General features: G+C 35.8%; 2 protein-coding genes across 2 annotated transcripts in view; one reads left to right on the top strand and one right to left on the bottom strand.

Annotated features, from left to right (window-relative positions):
* Positions 1-1,087: 1,087 nt before the first annotated feature.
* LOC111637637 lies at positions 1,088-2,116 on the bottom strand. The gene has a single exon (XM_023383177.1). It carries the CDS (start codon positions 2,114-2,116, stop codon positions 1,088-1,090), a length of 1,029 nt encoding a protein of 342 aa, XP_023238945.1.
* A 7,745-nt stretch (positions 2,117-9,861) lies between these two features.
* Positions 9,862-25,108, top strand: part of LOC111637638 (patched domain-containing protein 3-like) — a 30,161-nt gene continuing 14,914 nt past the window's right edge. Inside the window, exon 1 of the mRNA XM_023383178.1 lies at positions 9,862-10,840. Coding sequence (XP_023238946.1) covers positions 9,862-10,840 — 979 coding nt within the window. The remainder of the gene's footprint in view (positions 10,841-25,108) is intronic.

A 25,108-nucleotide genomic window follows, 5' to 3' on the forward strand; every position in this document is an offset into this window, starting at 1 on the left:
ATGGGTAAAATTACATTCATCTATTTGACTTTCGAGCAATACCAGCTTCGCCCTGTATGCTTTGATTTGTGCGAATAAATCACAAATTAAGTTATTTTTACCTTGGAGCTTTAATTAAGTTCAAGTTATTTACGTGTGTCACAACATGTGCAAAAAAAGCCAACTTCCAGAGCCACTCAGCATTTGATAAAAGTGGTTCAGAGTGATTTTTCTCCGCAAGGAATAAATTAATTTCATTTCTAAGCTTAAAGAACTGTAATAGCACTTTTCCACAGCTAAGCCATCGAACTGCAGTGTAATACGACAAGTCAACAGTCTCGGATTCAATTTGCTCGAGAAAAGATCGAAATTGGCGGTGATTGAGTGTATATGATCGAATAAAATTTACGACAGAAACCAGTGCCGTAACTAGCCATTCCTGTGCCCTGTGCAAGAACTTGCATTTAGGCCCCTTAATTAATTAGGTTTGGGAAAATAATAAAACAAACACGTGCATTTTGGGACTCTCTTCCAAATGGGCCCTGTGCGGGTGCACCTGTTGCACCTGCCTAGTTACGGCACTGACAGATGGAGTAACAGATTTAGAGGGCTGTCTGTGTCGTACTACAAACTTAACCCTTAAGAAGTAGGAAAGAAGGTCTAGAAAAGTGAGAAGAATTAGTGGGAAGAAGAAACAAAGGGAGATAGGAAAGTCGGAAAATAAGTGCAACTGGGGTCACCCCCATGGGGTCCCACGAGCGCCAGCATCGGGTTCTGTTTTTTAAAAGCAAAATAAAGGTTACAGTTTGCAACAAAATATACAATTGGTTTACATGAAAACAGATGAATGCAACAATTTCATGCATTTTGCATGATATAAATAGTTTGTTCTTGTTAACAGGATGACAATGGAGTACAAGACATGCTATTTGCATGCTAACAGTACAATTCTTTCATACCTGTGATACAATTATATAACAGGATTGAGTATATACACTATTTACAATGTCTTTGTGGTCAATCATAATACACTTGGAATTGTGAAGCCTTGCTACTTACAAGGCTGCAACAATAATAGCAAGTCTTCTGTCCTGAAGCCCTGTAGAGTCTAATATAAGTCGTAGTCGCTGTCCTCACTATCACTGCTAAAGATCTCACTCCTTTGTGAGTCCGATTCCTCCGGAGTGTCATTGTTGAGATCCGAATTAGTACCTTGAGTTTCCATGTTGTAGTGATAGTCAGGTAGCAGTGCTTTAGTTTTCCTGACAAAATTTTCTAGTTGTTCCCAGATTTCCTTTCTGTTAAATATTTCATTTGCTTGGGGTCTCCATCCAACTCCTTGTGTTATGCATTCTCTATATAATGGATATCTGAATTGGTCGTAGATGTTACAATCATAGATGTAGTGGTTTGCGTCCCCTTCGCTGACTCCATCACAATGGCACTTTCCATTATCTGTTTTTTTAATCCTGTGCAAATAGGCAGAGAATTTGCCGTGATTCGTTAATACTTGGGTGGTTTCGTGCCTTATCCTAAAATGCTTATTTTTTAACCTATCCTTTATGTATGGTATATAACTGAAGCAATGTCTTCCGGTGCTCGATTGGTTCCATTCGCTCTGCCATTTTTCTATTTCCCATTGTCTTAGGTGATGATTGAGTGCAGAGTTCGGTAGTCTTTTATACGTGATGTTTGTATTATGGTGACATGCCTTTTTTGCCAGGAGGTCTGCGGTCTCATTACCCTCCTTGCCTCTGTGTGCCGGGATCCAATTGAATTTTATAGTTCTGTTGTTTGCTACCTTTTGGGCTTCTTTAATCATTTCACTGCCCAGCATGGTGATGTTTCTGTTTTTCTTTAATGTATGCAGTGCCATTCTGCTGTCAACATAGATTTTAATGTTTCCTTTGTATTTATCGAGGTTTCCATTTATGTGTTTTAATGCATAGTAAATTGCCCAAATCTCCGCTTGGCCGTTTGAGCAATATTTTGCAAGCTTTAGGCTGGCTTGGTAACTGGTGGTGTTAGTACCCTGTTTTTTTATATATACACCTGCTCCCACTCCATCAACTTGTTTTGATCCATCCGTGAACGCTATCCAGTGAAACTGGTTTTCGTCTTTATCATCATAATCCATGTCTACTGTATATAAGTTCCTCTCCGCAGGATGTGTATCAATATTAATGTTNATTTGAAACTGACTTGAAACGTCTGCAACATTGCAGTCAAATGGATTTTGAAACAGCCGAATTTCCTTTGAATTCCTGTCAAGATCAGAAAATCGATTTTGAAATTCTTGTTTTAAATCCGCGATGACTTTTATTGCAAATCTGGTTGGAAATTTTTAATCCGTTTCTGTATTCAATTCTTCACAGCACGGGAAATGGGTAAAATTACATTAATCTATCTGACTTTCGAGCACTACCAGCTTTGCCCTGAATGCTTTGATTTGTGAGAATAAATCACAAATTAAGTTGTTTTTACCTTGGAGCTTTAACTTTAACTTATTTACGTGTGTCACAACATCTGCAAAAAAAGCCAACTTCCAGAGCCACTCAGCATTTGATAAAAGTGGTTCAGGGTGATTTTTCTCTGCAAGAAATAAATTCATTTCATTTCTAAGCTTAAAGAACTGTAATAGCACTTTTCCACAGCTAAGTTATCGAACTGCAGTATAATACGACAAGTCACCAGTCTCGGATTCAATTTGTTCGAGAAAAGATCGAAATTGGCGATCATTGAGTGCATGTGATCGAATAAAATTTACGACAGAAACAAGTGGTTTTAAAACGCAGCTCATATCGACATGTTTCACACATAGTGCTTGTTGATGGATAATACAGTGCAGAAAAATTGGTGCTGATGCTCCTGCACCTTCACAAGCTTTTCTAATTTGCCCAACCACACCGTTGTTTGCACCAGACATGTTTCTTCCTCCANCCCGAAACACAGCATCGGTAACATCTGATCACCGGCACAAAATTACGGCACTGACAGAAACAACTGGTTTTAAAACGCAGCTCATATCGACATGTTTCACACATAGTGCTTGTTGATGGATAATACAGTGCAGAAAAATTGGTGCTGATGCTCCTGCACCTTCACAAGCTTTTCTAATTTGTCCAACCACACCGTTGTTTGCACCAGACATGTTTCTTCCTCCATCAATTGTTACACCTTGGAGTCGATTCCAGTCCAAGTTATACTTTGTCAACGTTTTTTGTACTTCTTTGAAGATATCTTCTCCAGTTGTAGTGCTGTGCAAGCTGTTAACGCAGGCTAATTCTTGTGTGACATTCAGTTCGTCGTCAACTCCACGAACAAAAACTAAAAGTTGTGAGGTGTCACTAACATCAGTTTATTCATCCATCGCGAGAGAATACCGAGTGAAACGCTGTACTTTACCAGTAATCTAGTGAAGAATATTGTTTCCAATATCGTCAATTCGACGAGCAACAGTATTACGGGACAGACTAATCATTTTGAAAAGTTGCAACTTTTCTGGGCACAACTCACCAACAGCTTCCATCATACACTCTTTAACGATGTTTCCATCCATAAAGGGTTTTCCTTCTTTCGCCAACAAATAAGCAACTTACAAGCTAACTAAGGTCAATGATTCATTTTCCAAGTTTGCCTTTCTAAATAAATTTTGCTGAGTACACAAACTACGACACATTCTTTCAAATTTTTCAGTACGCTACTTGTCCTTAAATTGTGAGTAAGTTGAAGTATGTTTTGTTTCATAATGTCGACGTAAATTATATTCCTTCATTACAGCAACAGTGTAATTGCAAATTACACAAACAGCTTTGCCATTATCTGACTGAGATTGCACAAAGAATTATTTTACTCTCTATTCTTCATTAAAAACGCGGCACTCATCATCAACTTTTCTTTTTCTTCTTTCTATGTTTAAACCTTCAAAAAATAATATTAAACTTCAAAATAATTAATTTGTAATACATTAAATATCAATTTACACATACGACTTCACAAATGAGTCATGCACAATAGAACAGAAGACGACAGAAGGCAATCCCGAGGTCAACTACAGACATGCCACATACAATGCTCTCGATTCTTTCTTTCTCCCCCTCTACTCACTAATACAAAGACAACCAACAGAATCTCTGTATTCGTGTACCTTCGCTATTCGCCTGCCTTCGTACCAATTCGGCAGTTACCGAACAATAGCCCAAAACAATATTTTTGACTGTAAATTCAAGTAAAATTTTATGTATATATTTTTAATTTTTATTATTTTTAAAAATTAAAAATTCTTTTTTACATCAAATATAATTTTTACATTTTTTTCAATTTTCGATATACATTTCTGAAAATCAAACTGGTTCGCGCGAAAAAATTAGTATTTTTCAAAAACCTTCGCGGGGCGATAAAATCACCTGCCGGGCCGCGGGCCAGACCCGGCCCGGCAGGTGATTTTATTAGTTTGGACACCTCTGTTTTAGAACGTTTAAAATAAAGACACGTGCTGAAAATTGTTTAGAAGCATTATAGGCCTACAATATAGATTAATTGTACTGATTATTCCGTTTCGACGATATCCGAGATGCATTTCGCTAACTACATAAACGTTAATCCTCCACCTTATAAATCGTTTCGAATAATTGTTAAGTTTAAATTAACATTAAATAAAATAATCGAGACATTTAAACGTGAAAAGATTAGAAATGGACTCGAAAGAATTTACCTGCGAAAATTTTTTGAGGAAATAAACGCTCTTTTTTGCAGTTTTGTCTTTGTGTTAGACGAAGTTCACTTCTCTAGTTTGGACACACTTCGGTATTTAGCGGGGTAGAAAATAAAAGCAGGATCGGGCCCGTCTAATGAATTTATGAGGCCCGCGATTAGTTTTTGAATATTAGCTACTCAAGTCTGAACAGCTCGAGCTCGACGAAAAATTCTGACGCCTAGAAGAAAAAAAAAAGGTCAACGACTCACTGCGCGTTTAGAGTTAACACTCCATTACAAATGTCTTAATGTAAAATGTTCATAATCCATGATAATGTGAAAAATGTATCTGTAATCTCTATGTACTGTACAGTACAATTCAGTCTCTACGGGGTGACACCACAATGAGATCTCGTCCTATCTCAAAATCTCCCTATGGCAGCCTCTGGTCCGGCCCGTGAAAAAAGTTTTCTTTCCAATTCGGCCCGGAGGCAAAAGCTGTTGGCCACCCCTACACTGACTGTTACCCGCGACTTTGCTCGCGGTGGTTTCGCAAGCAAACCCTATTTATATTCAGTATTTCAACAACCATAGTAATTGTTATATAACAGCTACCGCTGAGAATCGAACGAACTATTTTCAATTTGAACAATTATCTGGAACGTTTACAATCGTGTTTTAATCGAACCGATACGCAATAACAAATTCGAATTTAAAACGGTTCGAACATTTGGTTAAAAAATCGAAATATATAAAAATATTTATAACAATGTCGGAAATGTTACCAATTTAATACACCTAAACACTTAATGAAGACTAAACGTAGTAGAAAACAAAAAATCGCGTCTAAAATAGTACAGTAGAAGCCGTTTTTTCGGTTAAGATTTAATGCTCTTCCACTCCTCCCCTTGCTAGGGAGTTTCGAAAAATCCCTTCTTAGTATGCGTTTTCATAACGTACCCTAACTGCGTACCAAATTTCACCTCTTTAGGTTCAGCGGTTTGCTCTGGCGATGATGAATCAGTGACTCAGTCAGTCAGTCCAAACAGTTAATTTTATGTATTTAGATGAAAAATGCGCGAAAAATGAATAAGATGGGTAAAATTAGTCACTTTTCTTTTATTCCAACAAAAGGGTTGTAAACGAGCTGCAGATTACATTCGATATTGTAAAAAAGATAAACACCCGAATGTTTTTATGAAACGTGAATGGAAAAAAATTTATTTCTTCCCTCCTACAGTACTTTAAGAAATTAATGAAGACGTCGAATTTCTAAAAATTAGACTTGATATTAATCTATAAAACAGAGAAAATAAGAGAAACGAACACAAACTCCATTTAAATAACTGCGAATTATTCCTTATTTTATATTATATTTATTTTCAATTTCCTCTTAGTTTCTTGTACAGTATTTATATGATAAAATTTTTTTTGTAAATGTGCAAATTACTTACATATGTTCGAATTTCGTATGAAGCCGTAATCTTATATAATATTTGTTTTACAAATAAATATAAAAAAATTTGTGGACCTTATTCCGAAAAATATTCACACTCGTTCTAAAATCGAACAGTTATAAATTACAACGACTGGATACTTTGTCATTCCCAAACGATCTGCCAGATTTTTATCGGTTAGGTTATAAAAATACTTAATAATTAGAATTAAAGAAAACTGGAAACACGCCAACACTATTAAAATTCTGTTCTCTCTGAAAAAAAGAGACATCAACGGCTTCGCTCGAAGTTTTTTCTCTCGCACCTTCACTCTCGTTTACTTTTTATACATAATTTATCGATTTATTATTAAATTGAATAATAAACACGTAAAAAATCGAAAAACTTCGCGACTGGCTTCTTTCCAGTACGCGATTAGATAGCAGCTACAAGTACCGGAAAGGTCATTTATTGGCACGTATACCGTGATGACCGTGACTATAATGTATTTATTCCTTTTGCCCCTTCTTCGGGCGTTCTTAGTCATAATTTATTTTTAACCTACAGCCGGAATATATTAATTTAACTATTATTTAAATTAATATTGATTTCATCGTTCTTACGGTAGCAGATATTTTTGTCGACGTACAAAAGTAATTTACATTCGTAAGATCGAACTGCGAGTTTATTACGATAAACTACATACCGTATTAATAAGACTGTTTACCTTGAACACAAGTAACTACGCATTTTCGACTAAGGACATGGAAAAATTAACATTTATCCTAGAAAATATAAATTCGTAAGATACACTGAAAATTTATATCGTATATAATAAGTAGGTAACATTTTGTAAACAAAACTTGATCATTTTAAATATATTTTGTAATTTCAAATAAAATTACAGGAATAAAGTCTATAGAATAAGACAGGCTTTTTCTTCAGACTTTCGTAAATAAAAGCTCTGTTATATAGCACTGCCGCGCTACGTGATATTTGCTCGTCGTGTACGATATAACAATTATTTGTTATTCTATCTGTTACTTATTACTGAAAGAAAAAAATTTTAACATATGCAAGTACGATAGCATTTGATGTTTCCAGCATTATAAAAACAATTAGGAACTAGTTTTTTTAATCCTAAACCTGTTTTTGCCTTCTTACGCAATCCCCTGTTTGGGGAAAAGAATGGAGGCGAATCAAACGGACTTTCTTTTTCTGTGGAAAGCGAAAGGCATTTAATTAATATCAAATTATTTTCATTGCGAAGGGAAAACGACTTATAACAGGAGAAAATTGTCAGAGATACTCCAATTGTTGGGTAAGTTTTAGTTTTTAATTAAACGATTAACAAATTCGCTTCTGAAGCTATAAAGCTGTAACACAGATAATTTCAAGCGGGGTATGAGAGGTCAGTTGATAATTATTTGTGTTTGTAGTTCATTTTTCATTTCTTTTTGTTGTAATATTTATGACGTGCGTATTTCTAAATTCTGAGTGTTAATCGTATCCTGTAGCCATTTCAAGATTTTCGGTTTGATATAAATAAAAATACAGCCGAAGGGTTGGGAACTTACTACGAAACGGTGAATACATTTATTTACGGTTATTTTAAAAATATATTAATAACTGAAGTTGCCGATAACGAAACCCCAAGAAAAATGCGATTGTGGAGACAAAAACCTTTCCTGTCTGGTAGTAACAACGAATCTTTAAACGCGACACGTTAGCTTCTCCAAATACAGGCTGTCTTCTAATATAGGCTGTCGATCCAGTTCTACGGATAGGTCCAACGTGCGCAACTTTTCCAAAATCGACCGACAATTTAATTAAATTTAGTAGGAAATTGCTTCTCTTACCCACATATTAATTTTACTTTCTCGGCTGTTATGTATACATAACGAGCGAAAGGACTGTAGTTGTATGAACTTTGACCCCTCCGGCGTTTTACAAAACTCGAATATTCGAGAGTTTCCGAATCCAAAAAAGTCAAGAAAAAATCGGAAAAAATTACCTGGGTATGTTTACGTATGTTTTTATGTCGACGTCTATTTCGTGCAATATGTGTGGATTGGGTTAAGATTAAGAAACGAAATTCTGCACTTATATTTTATATATGGGACATTAATGTTATAAAGTATTGGTAGTTAAGAGTCAAGGAATAAACGGATAGAGGAGGGTCGTGTTTCGGATCTGGAGTGAAGTCAGACTAATGAAATTTTTACTCTTTATTGCCATTTATTGCCTTTTAAAATTACGTTTTTCTGTATTTTTATAATAGTTAATTAATAATATAGAAATTACTTTTTATTTTTAAGCCATTTTATGTTTAATTAATCTTAAATCCTTGTAATTAATGTTGTTAATTCAAAATCTGTCATTAATACATTTGTGACCGGAGGGTCGGCACCTTTTCGATGCCCGGACAGGATAGACACCACCGGATCTATCCGGAAGCCGAGACGGCGATTAGTTCAGTCACGCGAGCGGCCGCGTGCGCGGGTAATAGGATTCGGAAGGCGGTGAGAGACAGCGCACCGGAAGTGACTGAAGCAGAGATTGGGGTAACGAAACAACGTTTATTTAAAACACGAACGTTCGAGTACATGCGATATCGAGTTCTCAATAGGGAGATGTATAGTCTATATCTGAGATACTTTTGCGATCGGAGAGCGAGAGTTTAAAACAAGTTTCGCGTGGTGATAAATACCTGAAGTTTGGTTGATTAGCTAGTACGTTTTAAGTTTCTTGACGACGAAATTAGTCCAGTTAGGCAATCGAGTATTTCGGTTCGGCAACGATGTTAATCCAAATAAGAGAAACTTAATAAGTCCGATGGACGACAAAGTTAATTAATCCAGTGAAAAGCACACCGCGCACGTGAAAGGATACGGAGCTGGAGAGCCCGTCTCTTGTAGGAAGGTGCGACGACTGCACTGTAGTTTGACATTTATAAGTTGATTAATAAACTGACGACGATAGGTCGGGAGGTTATGCTAAAGCATCATTTAGTTGCTGAGAACTGATGAACGATTAACTCCCAGGTGTGAAAGTTGACAGTAATTCGATAAAATGACATGGTTAAAATTTTAGGTCAGGATGCAGTTAAGTAAACAAGGCTGAGTCTCACATAATGGAATTTGTTAATTATTGTAATCGGCGTTTTTATATGGATTTCTAATATAAAATCTTCATTTTAAGTACAGAATTAAATTTTTTGTACAGAAAAATATACAGCTTAAATATTAAGTAATTAGTTTTAATTTCTATTCTAATTTATGAAAATTAAAATGTATATAATTTGTTTATTAATAAATATTTAAATAATAGATTATCGCATTATATAACTTCAATAGCGCATTCTTATACTATAAAAATCTTTGTGAATTAACTTTCTGTTTATACCTACTTGAGTATTACAAGGAATACTTTTGATTTATCTCGATGTTGGCAACTTAACATAGATATTTACGTGTTTGTCCACTAGGAAAATGATTTTATAAATCAGTAAATTATAAAAACATTTCGAATAAACCATTCAAACTATGAAAATTTATATAAATAGTAGCTAAACTTGTGTTTAAGTACTGTACATTTACATTTCAAAGTAGTTTTAATTAAAACTACAGTATAAAAAAATATCTTTAGCAGAAGTTTGGGTTTGTATCAAGCAAATAAATACATTTAAAAATGAGAAAAGTAACGTTTTTATATAGTAAAATAGTTCTGTCTATTTTTTTCCAGATCGAACATGAAAGTCGGAATTGCATTCAATTTTTTAACTAAACAGTTCGAAGCGCACGGAAGAAGAGTGCACAAAAACGTTTCGTGGTTCTTAGTAATTCCAATTTTTCTAACTCTTTTACTCGCCACGGGCTTACAAAACTTGAAAATAGACGTCGGAGACGAAATCATAATTACCGATAACGGAATTGTGGCCAAGTACAAATCGTACTTAAAGCAGTTGTTTTCCACCGACACTTGTTCCGATTTCCAACCCGCAAGATCCATCGACACGCATTTGTACGCCACTGTTATAGTCGAGACGAGAGACAAAGGATCAGTTCTTCGACCGTCCGTCTTCCGAGAAGTCGTTTTATTGGACCGAGCCGTGCGCAACTTTACCATCGCGCACCAAGGCCTTTGGAAGTACCAAGACTTGTGCGCTAAAACTAACGGCAAATGTTGGCGGAACGTCGTTCTCCGTCTCGGAAGCAAAATGGCCGAGATGGAGAACGGGACGTTTATTTTAAAATATCCAATAAATAACGACAGAGATGAACACTACGGCGCACTTTCTTTGGGAGGAGTGGTGGTTAACGACGAGCACGAAATAGTCTTCGCTCGCTCTCTGAGATTAATTTACTTTTTAAATAAATCTAAACACGTAAAAGACTTGAGTATAAAATGGGAGAAAAATTTCATCGAAGATATTAAAACCCTTAAGTTTAGAAACTTAAACGTGGCGAAAGACGTCTCCACTTCGCTGGAAGATTCCAGAATCAATGTCTTAAAGGTTGCCACTAAGTACATGCCGTATTGTATGTTATCGATGATATTATTCACTGTTGTGACGTGTCTCTCGCCCGATTTTCTCAGAAGCAAGCCCTGGATAGGAATAGTGTCGGCGGTTGCTACTGGCATGAGCGTAATTTCGGGAGTAGGTTTACTGATGTATTTTCGGTTTAAGGTTACAGCGACGAGTGTTATGGTTCCGTTTCTAGTGTTAGGTAAGTCGTCGATTTTGATTACTGTATTTACATTTATTTTATAAGTGACAAAACTAAATTAATTAATTTAACATTATTACTTGAATAATATAACTTTTAATTTCCCAGCTGTTATGCATAGGAAAAGTATGGGGTTCCCGAAAAAATTAGGGGTTATTTCTCTATGTAAGCATGTTAGTGTGTGTGGGTAATGTGTACGTATGTATACGTGTGTGAAAACTGGATCTTGCTCACACTATTTGCAGCTTAATAACTCTATTTTATAAATCTTCCTCCAAAATTTCTGAAATTTCGCAGAGTGGTTACTGATGCTATTAAATTTTGATGGTTGAAGGTTGACAAAGTGGGGAAATTATGTAGATCTTGTGTATCTCCGGTAGGATTGGATTAATTAATTTAAATGACGATTTTACTCTTTATTATCATTTACAATTTTCCATTAAACTTATTCCTACCATTAAAATTAAGCTTTTTGACATTGTATAATACTTAAAAATTATAACAAGTTTTTAATGTAAAATATGATAAAAGATGGACCAACAAAACGTTACACTATGCCGGGAAAGTTGAGCGACTCGTTGCTGGTTTATTATAAATTACTTAAAATTTTATAATATAATTTTTAAACAATATTGGACACAGAACAGATTTTTTTCTGTGGATATACGAAGTTCTAAAATTTTGATTTTTATCGGACCAAATAGCATTTTTGTTTCGAGTGTAATTTATATTGTTTAGATTGACAAAATCTATTGCTAACAAGAAGCACAAAAAACATTTTCTGCATTAAACCTTACATCATTAACTACTATTAGTAAATTAAATTTCATTACTTTTCTCCATTTTCAGTAGTTTAGGGTTTTTCGGTTTTTAAAACCCGTTTTTCAAAACCCGGTATTTTGAAGAAATTTGAATAATTTGACAACAGGGTTTTCCCAAGTAAAATACCGGTTTTTGAGTCTACACTTAAAAATTAATTAACTACTTTGTTAAAAATTTCAACATTTTGACACAAAATCGTTTTTTGCATAAAATAGGAATATTGTTAAATACTAAGCTTCATAAAACTAACTACAAAAACAAGAAAATTCATCTACGCCTAAAAAGCGTCCAATTTGGCTCAATTCAAGCTTTGAATCAGACGGTTGGAACTTAATCAGAGCTGTAGAGCATATCCATAGGAGCAAAAAAAGTCAAAGGAAGCATACCTCTACAAGCCATTCTTCGCGAGTTACACAGCCACCCAAAATCGGGTCGTGCGAAATCGATTACATAAATATCGTCAAGAATTTGAAAAAGTGACTTCGTTCAGCCCTAAGACACCGAAGAAGTAGTTTTTAGTATTAGAGGATACGAACAGAAGAACTGCTTAAGGCTGTGTACACATTAGGCGTTTTGCGTTGCGTTAAACCCGCGTTAGCGGCGTACACACCGCGCGTTTAGCTCCGCGTTCGACGACCGTTTAGTGAAGCGTGCGCACTGGCTCAGTTTGGAAATGGACGTGAAAGTAATTGCTTGTGTGCCCCTCCTCCATCGTCGCTATAAAAAACGATGGCAGAGGCAAAAAGAATTTTGGGTGCACCCAATATTACGAGATACACTAACTCGTGGAATGTTTGCGACGTTGTATCCAAAACTAAGACAATCCGAACCCAAGTTTTTTTAATTCTTTTAGAATATCTATAAAATCATTTGACGATGGCTGATCTCTTTTAGATTTCATCAATAAATAGATCAGTATCGAAACGATCGTTCTCCATTTTGGCTAACGTACGTCCACTCTACCCGAAAGCGTGCAATCGTATGTACAATAACTTGGCAGCACGTACTGTATATCACAAAGCGCGCAGCTAACGCCCGCGAAACGCGCGTTCTAACAAAAATCTATCAACGCGCGCTTGGTCAGAAGCGCGCGTTTGAGTATGTATACCTATGCAGAACTCTTGGTTCTTTAAAACGCGCGTTTAAAAACGACTAATGTGTATACAGCCTAACTTGGCATTTTTATTGTCCGCTAAATATACTTTTAGCTCGTCCAAAATTTTATAAGCAGCTAACCGAAGGTCAGCAGCAATAGGGTGACTGTTTTTAATCATGTTTGCAGTACCGATGAACTCAGAATCATAAAACATATAGTGTAATACATTGTGTAATACACCAACCAGAAGGATGAAGTGTTACGCTCGTAAAGTGGGGCACACAAAGGTTATCTAAGAGATGGCCAGTGCAGACAGAAAGAAAGACTGGTCGTGCGAAAAATATAAGCAAAAGTTACCAGGTCTCAGAGTGACCACTGATGACAGCGCTGCCAGGCTGGAATGCCATTTACGTAGATGTCACACAGTAAATCTTAAGTAGATACCCAGGGTGATATACGTGTGCAGTATGGTCGCCGAACTGAATAGAACCAGAGTAAGGAAGCGCAAGATGTATCCAAACCGCAGAAGCTCGAGATCCCTTGCTAACAAACGTCTAGAGTTCTGGTAAATCTTACCTCTAAATTATGCCGCTACGGCGAACAGCGCCAGTCGCGGAAGTGGATATGTCAGTTTCGGGTCGTAGTTACACACGGACCTTGTCTTTCTTCAGTCGCGGTTAAAATGGAATGCACTATATGCCACTTCAAATATAAATATAAACAAAGTTTAAGCAAACACTTGAGAGAAAAGCATAAAAAAGATTATAGCAAGGATAGAGTTTTAAAAATATTTAATTATAGTTTGTGTTTAAGTAAATATCAGAAAAAAGAAATATTGTCATTCTATTGCATTCCATTATTAACTAAGACTGAACAAAGACAAGACCCACGTGTAACTATGACCCGAAACTAACAAATCCATTTCTCGAGAATGGCGCTATTTGCCGTAGCGGCATAATTTAAAACTAGGATTTACCAGGGTTCTAGACCAGCAGTTCTTAATGGGATATTTGAGCCTGATGACTTTTACAAATGTTTTCAATATTTGGTCTTATGTGTGAAATAGCTACTCTCATTCAGCGGCGTACCGTGGATGTCAGCCGCCCGGGGCGGAGAAAAATTTCGGCCCCCCCTTATTTAGGTATTTCAATTTAAAAGACCAAAAATTCAGTTTTGTCACAGAACAAGCAATGAAAAATTCGGCGGTAGTGCAGCGACCTGTCTAAAATGGTTCTATTGGATATTAGTGGTGTATATGAACGCNCAAAAACAAGAAAATTCATCTACGCCTAAAAAGCGTCCAATTTGGCTCAATTCAAGCTTTGAATCAGACGGTTGGAACTTAATCAGAGCTGTAGAGCATATCCATAGGAGCAAAAAAAGTCAAAGGAAGCATACCTCTACAAGCCATTCTTCGCGAGTTACACAGCCACCCAAAATCGGGTCGTGCGAAATCGATTACATAAATATCGTCAAGAATTTGAAAAAGTGACTTCGTTCAGCCCTAAGACACCGAAGAAGTAGTTTTTAGTATTAGAGGATACGAACAGAAGAACTGCTTAAGGCTGTGTACACATTAGGCGTTTTGCGTTGCGTTAAACCGGCGTTAGCGGCGTACACACCGCGCGTTTAGCTCCGCGTTCGACGACCGTTTAGTGAAGCGTGCGCACTGGCTCAGTTTGGAAATGGACGTGAAAGTAATTGCTTGTGTGCCCCTCCTCCATCGTCGCTATAAAAAACGATGGCAGAGGCAAAAAGAATTTTGGGTGCACCCAATATTACGAGATACACTAACTCGTGGAATGTTTGCGACGTTGTATCCAAAACTAAGACAATCCGAACCCAAGTTTTTTTAATTCTTTTAGAATATCTATAAAATCATTTGACGATGGCTGATCTCTTTTAGATTTCATCAATAAATAGATCAGTATCGAAACGATCGTTCTCCATTTTGGCTAACGTACGTCCACTCTACCCGAAAGCGTGCAATCGTATGTACAATAACTTGGCAGCACGTACTGTATATCACAAAGCGCGCAGCTAACGCCCGCGAAACGCGCGTTCTAACAAAAATCTATCAACGCGCGCTTGGTCAGAAGCGCGCGTTTGAGTATGTATACCTATGCAGAACTCTTGGTTCTTTAAAACGCGCGTTTAAAAACGACTAATGTGTATACAGCCTAACTTGGCATTTTTATTGTCCGCTAAATATACTTTTAGCTCGTCCAAAATTTTATAAGCAGCTAACCGAAGGTCAGCAGCAATAGGGTGACTGTTTTTAATCATGTTTGCAGTACCGATGAACTCAGAATCATAAAACATATAGTGTAATACATTGTGTAATACACCAACCAGAAGGATGAAGTGTTACGCTCGTAAAGTGGGGCACACAAAGGTTATCTAAGAGATGGCCAGTGCAGACAGAAAGAAAGACTGGTCGTGCGAAAAATATAAGCAAAAGTTACCAGGTCTCAGAGTGACCACTGATGACAGCGCTGCCAGGCTGGAATGCCATTTACGTAGATGTCACACAGTAAATCTTAAGTAGATACCCAGGGTGATATACGTGTGCAGTATGGTCGCCGAACTGAATAGAACCAGAGTAAGGAAGCGCAAGATGTATCCAAACCGCAGAAGCTCGAGATCCCTTGCTAACAAACGTCTAGAGTTCTGGTAAATCTTACCTCTAAATTATGCCGCTACGGCGAACAGCGCCAGTCGCGGAAGTGGATCTGTCAGTTTCGGGTCGTAGTTACACACGGACCTTGTCTTTCTTCAGTCGCGGTTAAAATGGAATGCACTATATGCCACTTCAAATATAAATATAAACAAAGTTTAAGCAAACACTTGAGAGAAAAGCATAAAAAAGATTATAGCAAGGATAGAGTTTTAAAAATATTTAATTATAGTTTGTGTTTAAGTAAATATCAGAAAAAAGAAATATTGTCATTCTATTGCATTCCATTATTAACTAAGACTGAACAAAGACAAGACCCACGTGTAACTATGACCCGAAACTAACAAATCCATTTCTCGAGAATGGCGCTATTTGCCGTAGCGGCATAATTTAAAACTAGGATTTACCAGGGTTCTAGACCAGCAGTTCTTAATGGGATATTTGAGCCTGATGACTTTTACAAATGTTTTCAATATTTGGTCTTATGTGTGAAATAGCTACTCTCATTCAGCGGCGTACCGTGGATGTCAGCCGCCCGGGGCGGAGAAAAATTTCGGCCCCCCCTTATTTAGGTATTTCAATTTAAAAGACCAAAAATTCAGTTTTGTCACAGAACAAGCAATGAAAAATTCGGCGGTAGTGCAGCGACCTGTCTAAAATGGTTCTATTGGATATTAGTGGTGTATATGAACGCGATTAAATCGTACAAGCAAAAAAAAAATAATAATAATAAATAAAAGGTCAACAGGTTTAGCAGGATTTCCTCGGGTGAAAAAATTACTAGTTCACCCGGACGGCGAGCCGATTCCCGGACTGTCCGGACGATAGCACTATCGTAGGCGCGATGGAACTATAGATAAGGATGTTTCAAATTTTTACAAGATATTATTATTATTTACTGTGAAATTTTGCCGCCCCCTAAAAAGTTCAGCCCGGGGCGGGCTGCCCCTGCTCTCATTTTCTTTTCTATACTTGTCGGCTTCACGTTTCTTTGTCACAATTCTTTAATGTTGAAAAACCAAGCTGGCATAATTACAATGCTAAAAATTGTAATAAAATCTTAATCGCTTTTCCAGAAATAGTTTTAAACTCGTTTTGAACAGAAACCCAAAATTTTTAAACTGTTATTTCGGGAAAATTTTATTTTGAGAGTACGATTCGTTGACAACGTAATGAATTCTTCCCTCCTTGTAACCAAAACTCATAACTTGATGTGTTGTCTGCAGAAAATGGATTTCGTATCTAATCATATTTTTCGATATTCAATGCGAAAAAGTATTCCGCAATTTATTCTTCTAATAATGCAAAATATTGTGTTATAATAGGAATTATTTCATCGATATTGTTATTTTGCATTGAAGGTAACGTGTCTGCTGTCCTTTTTTGAATTACAGGCAGGTCTCCTACAACGCCGTAGATACGTTCCTTGAAAATACCGCGTTGTGGGAAATCGCGTTATAGGAGACACCAACTTAATACAAAAACTGGGATTCGGTTCTAAAAAGAGAAAAACTTGCCGTTTGAATGGCGTTTTTTGAATTTTTCAAACCAGCCATTGCTATCCACGAATTTAACACTGGTTTCATCGGCCGACGACTGTCCCATTTGTTTTAAATAATCAAATATTTTTAAGGCTTTGTGTTTAAGTGCACTTTTATTTAAAAGCAACCATTTCTTGTTCATATCTTCTACCCACAATATTAGTGCTTGTTCCATTTTTTTTTTCATTATACGTGCTCTCGGACCAAGGACTTTAAACTACAAGGATAGCCAGATCCCGTATGTTTGTTAGCGTGACCTTGGATCTATGTGACGTCACAGCAAGCCCTCTACTTCAACATGACAAATCTTTCAAATAACAAAATACGATAAAATATTAAATCATTTCTTAATTAATTATTAAATTACTACTAAATGTAAACTACTGTAGAATTTTCGGATTTAATAAGTGTACTGTACGTCAATAAATTTACAAGTCTTTTGTCTAATATTTATTTAACAAATTAATGAGCTATATTTTTTATTATGTGATTATCTTACTTAACTTTTTAATTTTTTTTCGACAATCACCATTTTCAGAAGGCATTCTTTTCAATATTTTATAGTTTTCTTGTTTAAGATTTCTATAATTAATTCTTATTATAGTTCTTAATTTACAAAAATCTTTTATTAAAGTAAAAGGTAAAACTGTTTCCACTGACTAATTCTGTACAACTCCGGGGCCTTTTTTATACGATTCATCGTGATATATTTCGAAATATTTATTCCATTCTATAATTTTTGCTAGCCATTCATCAGTAGGTTTAATAAGCCCTCCATAAGATAAATGTTGCACCCATGACGGAATGCTATAGTTGTAATGATTTTTAATTTTGTTAGTGGAATTAATTAAGTTTGGGTATTTTTCTTTATATTTATAGGCAAAATATCCTGCTATATACTCGAGAGCATCGTAGGAAGTTTCTTCAGAGATTGTGTTAAAGTCTAGATTGCATGTAGAGTTTCCTGAAGATTTATTTGAAGAAAAAGTAGTTTTACATTCAGTATATTGGTCTGTATTTTCACTTGATACTTCTACATGTGCTTTCTCTAAAACTTTGGGTATAATATATTCCTCTTGTCTTCGATCTGTAGTATTTACTTTTGACTCTAAAATACCAGGATTCTTACCTAAAATAATCAATCTAATCCTATATATAGCATTTAATGGGCTTGGATGTTCATTAGGACCCCGGCTTCTAATTTGAAAAAAAAAAATTTTCCAGACAATCTTGATTTAAGTGCAGATGTATTTTATATCAAAAGTCGATTTCATATCTTGAAAAAGATCAATTAGCGATTTCATTGAGATTATCATTCCTTTCTGGAAAATTTGGAGGGCATTTTTTCCACTTGCTCTCATTGTTGAGATTATTTTTATCATTTTATTTAAATGTTCTTCTTGTAATTCCAAGTCTACACCATATCCATTTTTGCTTGGAACAGAACCTTTTGGTGCATAGCTATTAAAAATGTCGAACCACATATTTATATCTCTAATATACGTTTCATTGATAATAATAATTGATTCATAATAAACGTTTCATTGATATTCACATTCAATTCTTTCCATAAACTTATGTTACTGCAACTACAGTCACTGACGCAAGCTACTACATTATACGATAGTAAATAAAGTTCTGCTATTAATTTTAAAAGTATTTCTCTTGTCATTTTTTGATCAAACCCGATGTAAACAGGTTGCTTCCAATTTGAAAAAAGAAGGTTATTATTGCAACCATACACAGCACACCTAGTACTCAGCATTTTGTTCTTCACCTAACATAAAAATATAGCTTTAAATATTTAATGACTTATATTTAAATCATCTTACCTTATAAAAAACTTAGTCAAATAAAACAATTACAGAAATATTAAAATAAATCACTTCGTTAATCACAAAATTGGACGAATATTAAAAGCGAAAACTAAACACGTGCACACCCTGCTCTATCTAAACACAGAGGTCAGGTCTTGTGCTGACGTCACTAACTTGGCATTCCTGGCTAACATTGTAGAATAGGGATATGGCTATCCTTGTAGTATATAGTCCTTGCTCTCGGACGAGCAACATTTTTCGCAAGAATAAATGATCCGGATGAGACTGAATTCCTAATCTTTTCTTTCTATTGCTTAATCGACCGAATAGTTAACTCATTTAAATTAAAATGCCTAGCAATATCAGCTATCCGCTCTTGATTTTTAATTCGATGCAAAATTTCTATCTTTGTTTGAAGAGATATAAATTTTCTTTTTAACTATGGTCCTTTCTTTTCATTCGGCATTGTTATGGCTAAAATTTTTTCAACCAGTTTTGTGGACAGTAAAAATCGAAAAAAAATAACTTTCCTTCACTATGTTGTTAAAAATATACACACCCAATAGAAGTTTATACTGTATTTTGGACCACTTTTGCGGTCCCCACCTATTGAAAGAGTATAAATGATAGAAAATTCAGTGATATATTTGAGTGTTTATGGTAACTGATGCACATCTGTCTAGAAACCGGTCTTCCCCTGAAACTTTCATGGGAATAACACGTCAACGTGGATAAACCGCTGTTTTCGAAGACATTTAGCTCTGTACACCGAACTTTGGCGCGTATTACGTGATCCGTTGCGATTTTTCTGTTATGTGAAAGATAATTCGTTTCTAAATACCGTAAACCGCGTTGTAAGAAAATTTCCGCATTTTTCCAACCGCGTTGGAGCGAAAACGCGTTGTAAATGTGCCGCGTTGTAGGAGGCCTATCTGTATTCGCGTTCTCCAAAGTTATATATACAGTGCGTGATCGGTTAACGAACATAATCCGTTCTAAAACTTTGTTCGCAATCCGAATTGTTCGTTAACCGATTATCGATTTATCATAGGTTTCTATGGGAATTTGATTAATTCTTTCTGGAGACCCCCAAAAATAAAAAATATATACAGTCGACCCCCCTATAACTACGTTCCTATAACGACAATTCCTATAACGTAGCGAAAAAATTGTAGCAACTTTCGTATAACGTACCTCCTATAACGTCGTTTCGCGACAAGATTGATAGAGTCTGGACCAATAGTGGATGAGCAGCCGAACTACTTTCCTCCGACCCTGCGCCACGCTACGGAGCAGCTAAATTGAGTTTGCTATCGTCTGTTTAGTATTATATATAAATTATATATAAATTAGGTACTGTACATATAATTATATATTAATTATATATAAATTAGGTACTGTATATATAATTATATATTAACTTAATTTATTGTAACTTTATTATAATTATATATATGCTTTCTGCCGCCTGGCAACACGCTACGGAGATTTTAGGCTAGTAAGTTGAGTTTATTATCGTCTGCACAGTATGTAAATTAGGTACCGTAAGTCTAATACAGCACTAATTTTATACATTTCTTGTGAAAGAAACACTTCTTATTCAACGTCCATAAAAATTATTTATATTAATGATGTCTCCAAAGGTCAAGTTATTTTTCTGCCAAAAATTCGTTATCAGAAATTGCGGCCGTCGTTTCGCGTGCTGTTCCGCGATGAAAACCAGCTTTAAGCAACGGCGTAGTCGAACGGTGTAAGTAATCCTACAATTTTTTGTTTATAGCATAGTTTATACAGATTATTCCCAAAAAATTATACGTATTTTGGAAATGTTGAGTGGAATTAGTCTAGAATCGGTTAATTTTATAGAAGAAAACCTTTCAAACAGCCTTAGTCCGTAAAGTTCCCACCTATCGGGCTGCGATTGGCTCATGTATTTAATCGTTCCTACAACGTAATTTTCGGTTAGCTTGGAACGTATCTAAGCGTTATAGGGGGGTCTACTGTACTTTCTTACTGCGATTACTCATATGTAATAATAAAAATACATACATACACGGTCTTTCATTTTTATTAATCATGTTTTTTCTGTTTGTGGGGGTTAAAGAATCTGTCCAATGTCGATTGCTTTTCTGTCTTCATGATTTTTCAGAAGTAATTAATAGCATTGTAATTGTACGATATCCCTAAGCTTATTAACCTCAACTTGTTTTGGATGCCATTTTAAGACCGTTGTTCTAACATCCTCCCACTTCTTCAAAAAAACTCCCACTTCTTTAATAGCAGATATCGGCATTAATCCGCTTTTTCAGAAGAAAACATAAAAGAATTGTTTCTGCCAGAATTATAAAAGGCTGAAATTACAAGGGAAAATTTCAAAGTTTGGGGGAATACTATCCGATCAGTATATACCGGGTTGAACGTCGATGTCGACGTCTCCCGCGCTCCGAAAAGTTTTGAATTGTTACCTGAAGACAAAAAAAGACCAATCGGTATTCATTATTTTTAGTCGCTTCTTCTTGTGTTTGTTCAGTGAAGTGTTCGTTATCAGAACATGTGTTCGTCGTCCGATCATAAAAATCTTTCGCGAAAGTGTTCGTTAGCCGATCACCCAATGTGGTTAAATGCTCACAGTTTGTCAGTGGATGTTAGAATATTTTCGTTTTTACCATGTATACCAGTATTCAAGTTATTTATAATTGAAGATGTCAGCTAAATACGCCATTTCAATACACTAAAAATCGTTTGTAAAAAAAAGTTTTAAAAATATTATTGTTTTCTTCTTTTTGAAAAAACGTTGATAATTCATCTTTAAGTTCAAAATTTCGGTTCAGCACTTTATCCCGCGATAACTACATTACCTGAGTATGTACAAGTAATGATTCGTACTGCTCTCCCATAGATGCACAAAGTTTTTTAAATAAACATATTTGTAAGTGTCGCAATTTGATGTAATTTACTATATTTACAATTTGGTTTAGTACGGATTTTAATATTATAGGTAATATTTTTGAGACAAGTGATTCTCAATGTAAAAACAATGTGTAGATATGATATTACGATTTTTCTTCTTTGCAAAAGTGATAGATCCTTTAATAGAACTAATCGTTGAAAGAGCACCATCGGTACAGATTCGTACACATTGGTACGGTCTTATGTTAAATGCATCTAAATATGACAAAATGGAGCCAAAGAGATCCCGTCCTGTTGCGCGTTCGGTAAGTTGTCCGCAGCATAAAAATTGATTAAATTATTTTGTTTTCATCAATGAAACGGACAAATCCTATTACGTGAGCTGTACCCCTGATATCAGTGGACTCGTCAACTTGTAAAGCAAAATATTCTTCTGAAAGCTTATTAGTAACTGTTTTCTCAATTTTTGAGACAAGTGATTCTCAATGTAAAAACAATGTGTAGATATGATATTACGATTTTTCTTCTTTGCAAAAGTAATAAATCCTTTAATAGAACTAATCGTTGAAAGAGCACCATCGGTACAGATTCGTACACATTGGTACGGTCTTATGTTAAATAAATGGAGCCAAAGAGATCCCGTCCTAACACATCGGTCGGCAACATCAGATCATCTAACACAGCGGTCGGCAACCTTTCTCACCTCACGGACCACTAAAGTCACGATTTTGAATCCCGCGGACCATTATCATGAATTTTTTTAAACGAAACAAAATCTGTAGAATAATGATTATAAAAGTTTAATTTTACTACATTAATATGAAACTCACATGTTTAACTATAACTAATTAATGCAAGCCTAAAGTTCATTGCCGCTTGTTTGAAACAAGTTTATGAATTCTTCGCGCTTTTCCACGAAGGACGACAATATTGTTTATTATTCATTATTTATTGATAACAGTCACTTTGGTTTCGGTTTTAGATTCGAATAAAAAACCCCAATGAGGGAAAAAAGCAACTAAGCATTTTGCATTTCTTTCGTGATACTTGGCGTAACTTTCGGTTGATCAATATTCAAATTTCTCCACGAACTACCCAAATTTTCTCGCGGACCATCAATGGTCAGGGCACTACCGGTTGCCGACCGTTGATCTAACATGCGTATAAATCTACTTTTTATTGTGTTTTCCAAATGAGGAATTTTTGTAATTTCTGTTTTGCATCATCACCAAACTATTTCAGAACATGCTGGTAAAATCAGACGCTCTGCTATGGTGTGTGGTTTTAAATTCTTAGCAATTATTTCGGCAACTTTATACGATGCAATTTGTGCTTTATTAGATACTGTTACGATTTTTTTAATTTTAATTATTTTCCTTGATTAATTTGATTATTAAACAATCTCTGAAAATAATTCTTGTCTTTGGACTGAAGATTGGCCTGTTTAGATGTAAAATGTCGTTTTAATTTTGCTGGTACCATTACACTATTACAAAGCTTTTCCTCACAGAACCACGCAAAGGGGCATTCATTTTCACATTTATTTTCGTCAATGTAAGTGAACCTAAATAATCATTGGAGATATTGTCCATCGACATTTTTTATTTTGTTCTCCCTACTGCGAGTATCATTATTGATATTGCTTGTACTTTCACTATCATTATCAGCGCCAGAATCATATTTTCCTTTCAGAAATTTGTCAATGTTGCCATTTTGAATAATTATTTGTAATTCTTTGGAAGCTAATTAAAGCTATTTTAATTTCTAGAAGACCAATTTATCGCAAATAAACTTTTAAGTACAATTACAAAACAATACATTTTATGACACTGACAATCTGTGTGAAACGTTCGACTTACTTGAAAATAATAAAAATAACAGTAATCTTTCTAGCAAGAAACACGTCCATACACGTCGATTGTTGTCATTCAACTGTTTGCACAAAGGCTCCGCCTACACGCAAAAGCAGATTTGATTCATGTTCTAATAGAAATCCGTTATAAAAATCGATAAAAACCTACATAAGTACAAGTAAAGAGACGATACGACTAAAAACAATGACTTTTACGTTTTAGTTTTCGTTTTAATAACCGTTTTAATTTTTCACAGATTTTCAAATTTTGGGGAACACTTTCTTTATGTTCGCGGAACACCGGTTAAGAACCACTGCTCTAGACGTTCGTCTGGAGCAGTGACGCTGGCTATAAACTGCTGGCTACTGGCTATACACCTGTCACTGGATGCCAGCCGTTGGCAGTTGGATACGGCACCTATTGGCACTGATTATCTGGGGTGGAAGGGGCATAACCCGGTCAGGTTACCAGGATCCCTCCAAACTAATCAATAAGATACATGGTGCCCATAGATCCCAACACTGTCTAAATTAGTCAGACACCTGTTTAATGAAAACAGCCCTCGCTAGATGGAAACAAATGCACACACGAGTAATCTATAGCTAGACACAACAAATACTTCCAGTAATTCACAGGTAAACACACAGGAGACATTAGTTAAACCGAAATAAACACTGTATCCTTATGCAAAACGTGCACAAACACAGACACAATATCCACCGGATATCCAAAATAGCCGCATCAAGCTGTCTTTGCCGACAACGATGGCGAGGAGAATAACATAGCGACAACCTGATGGGGAAGAAGTGCTTCCAACACAAAACACAGCTAAGCCTAAAGTTCGGTCTAGCAACAGTAAGCCTAACCAGAGTCGATAGATGTACTGGTCCTTGCGCTATGCTCTCTAGTAGAATTAATGTCTCCGGTTACCGATAGCTGGCGTGAGAGTCGGTGTTAGGCGAAAAGAAGTTTGTTTATCTATTTGGTTATGTGAGATCAGCCGGGGGTACACTAACTCGTTAGTACCACTTAATCGGCCTATTCCGTGAGAATAGTTCTCCGAGTTTCGAATCGTAAGATCCGATCGTAAAAAGTTTACATAGGAGAGCGTATTTTAAAATGATCTGAACGAGAAGTTCAGACGTTCGTCAGGATTCCTTGACACCAGTTAATCAAACTTATTATACGCGGATTAACACGCGTTTGCGATCTGATTCGGAATAACTTGAGGAGACATTCTTATAAAATAAAACAAGAGTAAATTTAATAAATCTAAAACAAACGAATACAAAAAATTCGATAACAACAATTAAGCGACAAGCTAGAGGTTACGACTTAACCTATGCTAATGCGCGTTCGAGAGAGAGAGCTCACAAAATGATTCTAAACATACGACCTGTTAGTTGTCGTCGTCTTCGTTTCTGTAGGTAGAGGACACCTGGTAGATAGGGTTCATATTACTTTCATACGGGAGATCAATTCGTGCACAAAAATATGAAAATATCACTTCTTCTAAGTGTAGACTCGGGACTTAGTCTATCGGACTCCGTTT

Source organism: Centruroides sculpturatus, unplaced genomic scaffold (genome assembly GCF_000671375.1).
Source record: "Centruroides sculpturatus isolate CEXI.00-Female unplaced genomic scaffold, Cexi_2.0 scaffold1054, whole genome shotgun sequence".
Lineage (NCBI taxonomy): Eukaryota > Metazoa > Arthropoda > Arachnida > Scorpiones > Buthidae > Centruroides > Centruroides sculpturatus.